This window comes from Gekko japonicus, unplaced genomic scaffold (genome assembly GCF_001447785.1).
Source record: "Gekko japonicus isolate JY-2015 unplaced genomic scaffold, Gekko_japonicus_V1.1 scaffold2968, whole genome shotgun sequence".
NCBI classification, from domain to species: domain Eukaryota; kingdom Metazoa; phylum Chordata; class Lepidosauria; order Squamata; family Gekkonidae; genus Gekko; species Gekko japonicus.
In genome coordinates, this window is record NW_015162563.1 from 139,079 (window position 1) to 150,519 (window position 11,441).

Below are 11,441 nucleotides of genomic sequence, written 5' to 3' on the forward strand. Positions count from 1 at the left end.
CGATACCAGCCATTTCCTTTTTTTTTTCCTTTTCTCCCCGACAGGCAATTAAAAAAAAATATTTTTTTTTAACGTGAAAATTTTCACAGTACAGTAAACTCCACCCAAAAACTAACTTTTAATGGTGGCTCTCAAAAAAAAAGAAAAAAAAAAAGGATGCCCCGGAGGAAAGGATAAAATAAAATCAAACCAAGGCCCTTCTCCCAGACGCCGCCCCCCCGCCCCCCGATGACATGGTCACAAGTCACGAGTCTGTACAAAAGGTTTACTTTATAAAGCTCGGATGTAAAAATCCACTCCAGCAGCAATCCGGAAAGTGCAGCCTTGCCCCCCCCCCACTTCCCAAAAACCCCCGGTGGCATTATGTACAAGGTGGCCGGGGGGGGGGCACTCCGTCCCTTCCCTGCCAGTCCCCCTCAGACAGCCACACCCCCCTTGGCTTTTTGGTCCTCCTTCTCCTTCTCCTTGTCCTTGCTCTTCTTGGACTTCTTCTTCTTGTGTTTGTGTTTTTGGCTCTTCTCCGCCTCGGCCTCGCCGCCCGCGTGCTTCTTGTGCTTCTTGTGCTTTTTGTGCTTCTTGTGCTTCTTCTTGTCCTTCTTCTTCCGCTTCTTCTGGCTGTCCTGGCTGTCCGCAGAGCTGGCGCTGCTGCTGCGGCCCTGGCTCCCGGAGGGGCTCTGGCTGCGGCTGGCGCTCGGGCTGCTCCTGGCGGGCGGGCCGACTGGCCCGGCTGCTGCCGCCGGCGCCGGCTCTTGAGCTTTGTCGGCGGCCTTCTCCTTCCCGTCCCGGGCACTCCTGCCTGGCAGGTCACACCCCTGGACGGAGGCGCCGCTATCGCTGTCGCTCTCATTGTAGTCTGGGACAAACGCGGCCTCGTCCGTTTCCCTCGTCGGGTCGGAAGACAGCCGGGAAGAGTGGCTCGGCTGGGGCTCTGATTTGGAGGAGGAGGAGCTCTTCTCGCTCGGCACGGGCCCCGGCTCTCTCGTCTCTGGGGAGGACCGCCTGTGCGAGGGCTTGCTTCCACCCACCCTCTCTTTATTGCTCCGGGTCTCGGAGGACGGCCGCTTCTCCCTCTCTCTGCCGGAGCCTCTCTCCTGAGATTTGCGGTGTTCCGCCGGGTGCCTGGACTCATGGGTGGACTTGTGGTCACTCGGCCTGCGGTCCCTTGGAGGGCTGTAGCTGCTCCGCCGGTAGTCCCCACCTCCCTTTCTGGCCTGCTCCAGTCTCTCGTCCCTCGGCTTATTCTTTTGTCCCGAAGAAGAGGTGGGCTCCCGACTTCGGGAAGGGGAGGCTTTCTTCCGGGAGACGTCGCTCCTGTCCTCTCTCCGCTTTGAGTTCGAGTGGTCTCTGCTGCTGTCGTGGTCGGACTTCTTGTCCCAGGTCGGCGTGAAGTCCCTGGCGGAAGATCCGTGGGCAGAGTCGTGCTTTTCTGAAGATCTGCTCTCTTTGGAAGAGTGGGAAGAGGAGCCACCCTTTGCAGTGGCTTGCTCAGGGCGCTCCTTCTCCGGCTGGACCCCACTCTTCTTCTTCTCAGAAGAGTCTCTGTCAGAGGCGGCAGAAGGGTCCCGGTCCCTGCCTTTCCCTTTCTCGTTCACTAATGTAGTTTTGGAGCTTTTGGAGTCAGGCAAGGCACTCTCGTGCCCGGGTTCTTTCAAGGCTTTCTGATTCTTCTCCGAAGGCTCGGGGTCCTTCTCAGTCTGTTTGACGGGGGGCTTTGGGCCGACGGTCTTTATGACGCTCGTGGGCTTTGCGACCGCGGAAGGGACTTGTGTCGACTTCGCCTCCTCCTCCTCCTCCTCTTCCGAATCAAACTCGTCTTTGTCCCACTTGGACTGCGGCACTTGGATCATGATGATGACGTCCTCCGCGGGGGCCGTGATGTCATTGTTGTACTCCTCCATCGTCTTGATGACGGTTCGCTTGGTGTCCGGCTTCTCCTCTGACTTCCGTACGGGGCTTCCTCCAGCAGAGCTGGTGCTAGGAAGGAAGGGGAGAACAAGGATCAAGAAGCAGCCCCGCTTAGACAGAGAGCGCTCACCAACTGGCACGGAGGGCGGGCGCCTTTCTGAAAAGCTCGAGACCACAGGCCACGGCACGGGCCACCCCATTTCAACTGACAAAGAAATCTGTCATATACCACCCCCTGCCTAAGAAACGTATGCTGAGCCTCCCCCCCCGGGGGGGGGGGGCTATTTTAGAGCCTCCTCCTAAGGATCGCTGCCCTGAATTTCCCACTGCAGGAAAACAATCCTGTTCCTCTCATAGTCTAAATGTCAGCCTTCAAAATTGTCCTGTATTGTAGTTTCTTATAGAGCAGGGGTGTCAAACATGCGGCACGGGGGCCGGATCAGGCCCCTAGAGGGGTTTCCATCAGGCCCGCAGTTGAACTGGCCATCTCCTGCTTCCAGTTTTGCGTCACCAGACTCTCTTAATCACTCAGCCATTTCATGTTTTAACCTGGGTCCTAGACTCAGAACTCTGAGCATGAGATTTCTGTGGTGAATGTCAATAAATCAAAAGTAGGTGTGCAACTTACAGAGCTGATGTTTTAAACATGTTTTTATTTTGAGTTAAAAAAAACCCTGTTTGTCCTTTATAAAATTTATATCTCTGCTACCTGGCACCAATGTTCCCTCTAGGCTGCGGAGTCTTGTGAGCAAAAATTCTACTTTGTGAGCTCCTGGGCATTAAAGTTGTGAGCGAGCGATTTGGCTGCTGCATAAATTGGTTTGCTCTGGGGCCCTCCTTCCTGAGCTAAGACAAAACTATGTGAGCCGGAGGCTAAAAAACTGTGAGCTGGCTCACACTAGCTCAGCTTAGAGGGAACACTGCCTGGCACTACATTTTATGACACACATGGCCCGGCCCGACAAGGTCTCATTTATGTCAGGTCCAGCCCTCATAACAAATGAGTTCGACACCCTTGTGTTTGTGCAGTCTTTCTAAGACAACCTGATGAAGAAGTTAACAGAAGCGATGGGCCTCCGGCAATGGTTCCCCACCGAAACCAGATCTGCAAGAGGCCACACAGCTCAGCTCCCAGTCCAAGGGCAAACCCCCTCTGCTAGCAACCTCCTCTTATCGACCCACACAATGTTGCTATGTGTGTGTGACCCACAGATGATGAGGGACACGTGTCGGACCTTGGGCCCTGGCTGAGACTGTCTGGAATCACAGCAAACACGTTACTCATCCTTGCCCTAGGAGTCACCACAGTAAGAACATAAGACCGCTCTGCAGTTTCATGGAGTGCCCACGAGTTCTTGTATTGTGAGAAAGAGAGAAAAGTACCTCTTTCACTACCTGCTCTATCCCATGCATAATCTTATAAGCCTCGATCATGTCACCCCTCAGTCGTCGTTTCTCCAAGCTAAAGAGCCCTAAAGAGTCCGCAATACTCGGGGGGGGGGACACGTTGGAGAGGAGAAGCAGCACTGATCATCCGAGGTGGAAGGAAAGCTTTGAAGCTCTCCTCAGCAGTGTCAGACCTACTAGTGCTCCTTGCCGGGAGCTCTCTCTCTCTCTCCTGGATGGCAGGAACTGTCCCCAGGGCTGCCAAGCAGAGGTGCCGAGGACTGAACTGGGGGGGCGTGCTGAGTTCAATCCTACACACTCGCCAATCTTCCCCACCCCTCCTCTTTCCAAAAGATGATGCTAGCAAACTGGGGTGGTGGTGGTGCGCTCATGGGGCCAACGCCACAGAATGTGGGAGGAGGGCAACAGCGGCTTCTCGCTCCTGACAGCCAGAAGACGTTCCAATGTGCGGGAGGATTCTGCCGCCTTCTCCCTCCTCCTCCCTCCAGCTCCCTGGGACATGTTGTCCATGCAGCTCCAGACACAAAAGGGAAAAACAACAACAACAAGCTGTATGCAAGGTGATAACAGAATCCATGCTCAAAACACATGGGAAAAACCTTATGGAGTGCTGATGCCAAACCATGCATAAACGAGAATGATAACAAAGAAGAAGGGAAGGAGGTCCCCCAAAAGGTGCAGGTTGACGAAGTGTTCCGGAATACAAATTCGTCTCGACTGGCTTCATCCAAACAGGAATTTGGACCTCTGTCCCTTCTTCTTTGTATCTTTCCCATTTATACATGGGTTTGACATCAGCACTATATAAAGTTTTTTCCCCCCATGCGTTTTGAGTATGGATTCTGTACAGCGCTTGCATACAGCTTGTCTTTTCTTTCGTACTTGGAGCTTTGGAGCTGCGATTCTCTTACTGCACACTGTCCATGAAGATTCCCCAACTCTCCAGCATCGGCTCTGCTTCCAGGGGGGGCGGTCATCGTGGGCTGCTGCTGAGGAAAGGGAAGGTGGGAGCGATCCCCTTCCACAAGCAGCCTTGCGGTCCACAGGAGCCAACCAGGGGCCCCAGTCCCTTCTCCTCCCCAGAAGATCACTAATAAGTTGCATGAATAAAAGACACACACACACCACCCTGCAAGGACAAGCACCCACCAGCACTGTTTGGACTCCATGGGAGTTCCGATCAGAGCAAAGCCTGCTGCTCCCCAGGATCGGGGATCCAGCCCCACGGGCGAGGGACGGGTGGGTCCCAACACGCCCTGAGGAGAGAGACTCTGGCGCCTGCTGGCCACCCGACTGTACCTGGGGTAGTCGACCAGCGTGGAGGTGGATCCATCCCCTGCCGCCACCTTCCTCCGCAGCTTCCCTTTGGCCTTCTCGGGCTTCCCTTTGCTGTTGGCCGGCTCCGGTTTGTCCGCTGGGGGGTCTTTGGGAGGGGGCACGCTCTCGGCACTGACGATCTTTTTACCCGTCTCTCGGTTCAACTTTATCTTCTTGGCCGGCACCACCGGCGACACTGTCTTCTCCTTCTCGGGGCTCCGGGCCGCCCTTTCTCCCTCGGGCTCCGCCGGGCCCTTGGGCGAGAGTTTCACCTCCACCACCTCCGGCTTGGGAGGCTTGACTGCGGCAGTGGCAGCGCCGGCGGCTTCTGGGTCCTTCTCTGCCTTCTCCTCGACCTTCCTTTTCCTCTTCTCGGTCTTTGCCTCCACGGCTTTGCTCCGGTCGGCCGGCTTCTTAGCCTTCTCCTCCTTGCTCGGCGGCGGCTTCTCGGCCTTGACTTCCTTGGGGTGCTCCTTCTTGCCTCTCTCCTCCTTGGCTGACCTGGATTCTGGGTGTTCTTTCGTGGCTCGGAGGTGAACTTTCCGTGGGGTGCCGAGGGGCTTCTCGTCCCTCTGAGAGGATGACTTGCTGCTCTCCGCCTTGGGCAATTCCTCCTTTGCTTTTTTGGACGGAAGCTCAGCCCGCGGGGACTTCTCGTGATCTCCCTCCGACTTCTCCGGGGCTACTTTCGCCGGCTTTGCCGCTGCGTCTTTCTTGGGGGTGGTCGCGCCCTCCACTTTGCGCTTGGCCTTCTCGGCTCTTGCCTTTGGCTTCTCTTTCCTCTCCTTGTCAGACGTGGGCTTGAAGGCAACCGAATCGGCTTCCATGGGCTCGTCCCGGACAGGGGTGGCGTCGTCCCTGCTCGGGAGCATGAAGAGGGGCTCGGGTTTGCTGTCTTCCCCCCCAGCAGTGTCCCGGGACTTCCGTGAGCCCTCCAAGGAGTCCGTGCTGGGGAGAGGGCCTTCGCCCTCCTCTCCCTTCCTTCTCTTCCGGTGCTTCTTATGTTTGTTTCCTTTCCCGTCTCCTGAGGTGTTTTCGAGCTCCTTCTCTTTCAGCTTGGCCATTTCTTTCATCCCGTGGCCCTCTCGGCCGGGCAGCTTCTCGGAGTAGCTGGGGCCAATGCCGCGATTCCGATGGCCGAGTCCTCCTCCTCCCGGGTACTCATCTCTGCGCCCCCGAACATACGGAGAGTTCTCTCGGCGAGGTCCCGGTGGGCCGAAGCGCTCCGGGGAGAAGTTCTCCCTGTTCAGCAGAGGCCTGGGCTGGGCCCCAGCCGGGAAGCCCTTGTAGTATTTCTCGCACCAGTCTCTGTAGCACTCCCAGTCACGGACTCGGTCCTTCTCAAAGAGGTCTCCTCTCAGGTCCACGGGCCTCCCATAGTATGCTTTCACGTCGTAGGCCGGGACTTCTCGGTATCGGCCAAAGTACTCCCTCTCTCCTTCGGGCTGAGGAACGGGGCGCTTATTGGGGGACTGGGCCCTGTAGGCGGGAGACCTGGATCGAGAATGGTACCTCCGGTAGGGTGGAGACCTGGACCGGGACCGGTGATATCCGTGGGACCGTGATCGGGAACGGTAATTCCGGCTTTTCCCCCTGCCCCTCCGGGGGTAGGGGGGTGAGCGGGAGTAGGAGCGGGAGTGGGAGCGGCTGAACGACCGGGAGTAGGACCTCGAGCGGGACGAGCCAGATCGCGACTTGGAGTACGTGTAGGAACTTCTTGAATACGAAGACGCGCTGTAGGGTGACTTGGAGCTTAAAAGACAAAGTGGGGAGAACACGCTTACCAGAAATGTATAACTTCAGCTGCTTCACTTATGCGTTAAGGGGCATGGCCAGGCCAATCTGTCGTGGCTGAAGCCAGACCAGAGAATACGCACAGCTGCCGTTTTCCCTCTAAGCTGAGTGAGTGTGAGCCAGCCCACAGTTTTTTAGCCTCCAGCTCACAGTTTTTTGTCTTGGCTCCAGAGCAGACTAATTTATGCAGCGGCCAAATCGCTCGCTCACAACTTTAATGCCAGTGGCTCACAAAGTTGAATTTTTACTCACGAGACCCCACAGCTTAGAGGGAGCGTTTTCCGGGCACCCGCCTCGGGGCTGATGCGGGCTCAAAGGCAGTTCCCACCCCGCTCTCTTCCCCGAACGGCAGGTCACAAATAGCTCTTGGGACTCCCAGAACGTTCGGAAGACCATCTGCCAAGAGACTATGGGGAAAGCGAGCCATGCAGTTCTTTAGGTTTTGCTTTAGAATCAACATGCACCCCCTAGAAAGCTAAGGAAAGCCAACTGCCTGGAATCCTAAAAGGCCCCAGCTATTCAGCCCTCCAAAGTAACACTGTCAGTGAGGAGAGATTTTATCTGGACAGCAGCACTTGGCACCACAGCTGAACTATGCGCTCTGCATTTATGGATCCTACGTCAGCCCCATGCCATGTGCAGTGCATAGGAATGCACCAAGCCAGCTTATGCTCTGATGGCATCAAGCCCCTAACTGTCTACTCCAAGGGGAAGCACTGCTTCAAATTTTCAGGCCCTGCGGCTTTCCCCCTCCCTAGAAAAGGGGCACTTGATGCATCTGGGATATTCCTCATGCAAACCTGCAAGCTCCACCGCCCACCTCGCAGATACGGTGATCACCCCCCCAAAAAAATCCCCAACCCCCCCAATTACCGGGAATAAGAACGCCTGCGCTCCTTCTGGATTTTTTTGTATTCCATCAGTTCCTTAGCAAAATCATTTGTAAACTCATCAAGTTTCGACTTTTTCTTTTCCCTGTCAAAATAACAAAGGGATTGGTGATGTGATATCACGCAACTGGACATCGTTTACAACGGCATTCAGAGGAAAAACCACACCATCTTGAACAGGGACACCGCATGCAAACAAGACACGGACATGCTACTGGAACACAAAAAAAAAAAGGCCAGCGCAGGGTTTCTAGAGGTGTTATGTTAGCAGCAAAGATCTGGGTTATTTTTGATTGGTAGTGGAAAATCAACATTTTTGAAATCTCATGTTATATGTCATTTTTTCCCTTATGGCAGTCCAACAGTCTACTGAAACAGAAGAATGAAATATAACGGAACTCCGTTCACAGCCGTATATACTTACTCCTCTTTCAGTCTCCGTTGCTCTCTGTAAAACTCCTCCCTAGATAGAGGAGGTGGTTGTGTCGTTGGGATGGCATTTGAGTGAGCCGTTGGCACTGGTGTTGGTACCCAAGGTGTTGATATGTTTGCTGGAGCTGGGGGGTATCCCGGAGGGGGGACCGTGTACCCGGCAGGTGGAGGTTGACCCGGTGGAAACTGAGGAGGAAACTGTGGCGGAGGCACCCCCGGTGGAAGAGGAAGGGCGTGCGGGGGGGGAGGAGGGTACAGGGGGGGCGGAGGAGGCGGCACGGGCACAAACACTTGGGTGGAGGCTGGCAGTGTTGGGGCCTGGGTCCTTTGTGTGCGGTCACTATGCGGGCGTCCTCGGTTTGAACTTCTAAAGAAACCCAAAAAGACGTTGTCACTGAGTGTTACACTTGTCCCCGGATTGCAAGAGAGGGAAGGGAGGTGGACCCTGGGTGCGCCCCTTCGTAGTCAAATGCCCCTCCTCAGCCGCAGGGCCTCCTCCACTCTACGCTGCTCCGCTGCTCCCCCGGAGCCCAGGCGGCACTGGCCACACCCCAAGCCCCCTCCCCAATGAGCTGCCGGCTTCTGCCGACAGCAAGGCCTCCTAAGCGTTACCTAACGCCCTGAGCACTGGCCAAACCTCTTCTACGCGGCATTCCCGTGCAGCTGCTGCTCTCGCTGGCGGAAGGCGTGACGTCAGAGCCTCCGCTGCATTTCCAGTTCAGGGAGGGCTTTGGAGCCTTGACGTCCCCAACACATCGAGCCACCTGGGACAGCCCTCTCTGCCGGGGATGAAGGCGGGAACCTGGGCTTCTCACTTCCCCTGCCTACGGGAGGTGCTGCTGCCAACACTGGGACTGAGGCGGGCTCCTCTTTCCACTCCAGTCCTTGCCCCCGTGCCAGACAACCCCCTTTCCTGCCCGCTGCCGTTAACTGCCTGCTGCCCACAAAACGCTTTTACAGACTTTAAAAGCGGCAGCGGCAGCTGGAGCTTCCTTTCGTTCTTCCAAACTACCCTCTCCCTCCACGCCTACATTAACGGATTCTTAGCACGCACTCTACACTTACTGCCGAGGAGAAAGGAGAGACATGCATTTCAGAGGCATACTTACGGCTCCCAGCCGGACCGGCTGCCTGCGGTACGAACCGGGTTGGGTCTCAGTGGCTGACCTGAGGGAGGGAGGGAGAAAAGAGCGAGGGGCCGTGAATACACCGAAATGGGCACCTGCGTCCAAAGGCGGGAGTCCCCCGTGAGCCACGCCAGCGCCACTTACCCATGGAGGGGATGGAGTGCCCGTGGGGGCCCAGCTGCCCTGCCAAGGCCGCCTGCCCAAGCACCGGAACCCGGTAGCCCTTGGAGGAAGGACAGGAAGAGAATGAGTGGCCGCCGCCGCTGCGGTACATGGGGCCGGGCGCCTCCACTCCGGGAACGGCGCGTACCTTCTCCTCCATCACAGTGTTCATGGACAACAAGGAAGGCGGCTTTGAGTGTTCCGAGGCAGGCACCAGAGCGGCCGTGGGGCCGATGCCGTCACCCTCCCTGGCACGGAAGAGGCAAAAGTCAAGGTTAGGAAGCGCTAGGACAGGGGTGTCGAAGTCATTTGTTACAAGGGCCGGATCTGACATGAATGAGACCTTGTCGGGCCGGGCCGTGTGTGTCATAAAATGTACTGCCAGGTAGCGGAGACAGAAACTTCATAAAGGACACAAACACAAAGGGGTTTTTTTAAAACTTAAAATGCAAACATGCTTAAAACATCAGCACCCTTGCGATATTTTATTTGTGTCTGATAACTGACACCTCTTGCTCTGGATTATTGCATCAAGACGTCTGTGCTGTGGCAGTCTTGAGTATGCTGTTCAGCGGTGCGTCTCTGTAAGCTGCAAACCTAGGATGACGCAGCAGCGGCAGAACTGGAAGAAGCGGCAGAAGACAGTCAGTTCCACCGCGGGCCTGATAGAAGCCCTCCGGGGGCCTGATCTGTTTGACACCCCTGCTCTAGGAGGAGCAGGATTCAGCGCTCAACGGTCCCAGAATATAACGTCCGTGTCTGCGGTAACAGGCACACTTCCGGTCAACCCAGCATAAAATCCATACAACCCCCCCCCCAAAAAAAAAAGACGCAGGAAGGGGGCAGAGAGAAACAGCTAAAATGATCAGAAGAACAAAGAACCTTCCCTATAATAAAGGCCAGGTTTGAGGTGAAACAGATCGGGGAGCTGTGTTCTGTAGTGCTAACACAGCTCAAGGCAGAAGACGTTCAGAAGTGATTTCCCACCGCCTGCCTCCATGTAGCGACTCCGGACTTCCTTGGCGGTCTCCCATCCAGATGCTAACGAGGGTCGGCCCTGCTTAGCTGGCGGTCTGATGAGATCAGGCCGGCCAGTGCACATCCAGGTCGGGGCAAAGACAACTCTGGGTGCTGCCGATTCGCCAGAAGCCCTGCCTGCCCGCCTGGCACGAACCCACAGGCAAAGGGGTGGGGGTGCAGGGTGCCCTGCCTCACCCCTCGGGGAGTAAAATGCCGTGGGGCGGAGCCCCATGCTGACATCACATCCAGACTGGTAAATATCAGAAGGCAGACTCAGCTCAGTTTTTATCTAGCCGCCTTGGGAACGACGCAGCTTGCTGAACCTTAGGAAGCCCTGACAGGCCTCGTAACTCCCCATGCCTCTGCTAAACTCAGACAACCCCTTTTGAAGGACGGCTGATGACACTGCGCCTGAACCCCGGACCCAGAGGCTCCCTCCCTCCCTCCCTGCCCCTTGCTCACGATTGGGACTGGGTGGAAACAGCAACTCTGTTTTGTGCCTAAGTCAATCTGTGCAAGGCCCTCCTCCGCTCCCCCATCCGGACCATACCAACGGCAGACATGCCAACCATGTCCGGCAACATCCTTGCCGATCCCCTCGCGTGAATTTCCTGCTTCATTTTCGTCCTGAAGAATTCTGGTGAGCTTGGAACCCCGGCTCGCTACTTCGGGGCGTTCTTGCTAGTTCGTACTGCCCCTTTGGTGGGGGCCAACACAGACAGCTGCAGTCTTTCTATACGGTGTGAGCTGGCTTACCGGAATGGCCCTTCGGGCTTGTCTGGGTGAATCGCCATGGAAACAGGTGCTGGGACCTCACCAGCAGGAGCGGAGGCAGACAGGTTGACTGGAGCCAGGGGCAAGGCGAGGGATGCGGCGGCGTGGACCGGAGCTGACGAAGGCGGAACCATCAGGGGGTCTTGCTGTCTGGACATGCCTGCCCTCGGCAAGGATGGCACGTTCCGCGGAGCCGGTGGCCGAGGGAGCGGGGCTGGTTTGCGGAGCCGCTTCGTGTAGCCGGTTTCGTTCTTGAAGTTATTGACAGCCTGCCAGTGAAAGGAACGGGTCAGCCCACCAACAGTCCCCTGTCCAGCACCAGATACTCCCAAACGCTGGGAAACCGTTAGTGTGCTACATGGGGGTTTGAGATAAGGGACCAGGAAGTCCTTCTTCACCCAAAGAGTGATTAACACATGGAGTTCACTGCCACAGGAGGTGGCGGCAGCTACAAGCATGGAAGGCTTCAAGTGGGGATTGGATGAACATATGGAGCAGAGGTCCATCAGTGGCTATTAGCCACAAGGGATAGGTAGTAACTCTCTGTCTGGGGCAAGTGATGCTCTGTATTCTTGGTCCGGGGGGGGGGGGGAAAAGGGGGGAGGGCTTCTGG

The 11,441-nt window shown here is 56.3% G+C and overlaps 1 protein-coding gene across 1 annotated transcript in view; it reads right to left on the bottom strand.

Moving 5' to 3' along the window:
• Nucleotides 1-359: 359 nt before the first annotated feature.
• RBBP6 (retinoblastoma binding protein 6) overlaps nt 360-11,441 on the bottom strand; it is a 38,427-nt gene continuing 27,345 nt past the window's right edge. The window contains exons 11-17 of the mRNA XM_015406395.1: nt 10,811-11,097; nt 9,017-9,282; nt 8,855-8,912; nt 7,738-8,112; nt 7,297-7,398; nt 4,612-6,381; nt 360-1,974 (exon numbers count right to left, since the gene is read on the bottom strand). Coding sequence (XP_015261881.1) covers nt 417-1,974; nt 4,612-6,381; nt 7,297-7,398; nt 7,738-8,112; nt 8,855-8,912; nt 9,017-9,282; nt 10,811-11,097 — 4,416 coding nt within the window. The 3' untranslated portion in view covers nt 360-416. The remainder of the gene's footprint in view (nt 1,975-4,611; nt 6,382-7,296; nt 7,399-7,737; nt 8,113-8,854; nt 8,913-9,016; nt 9,283-10,810; nt 11,098-11,441) is intronic.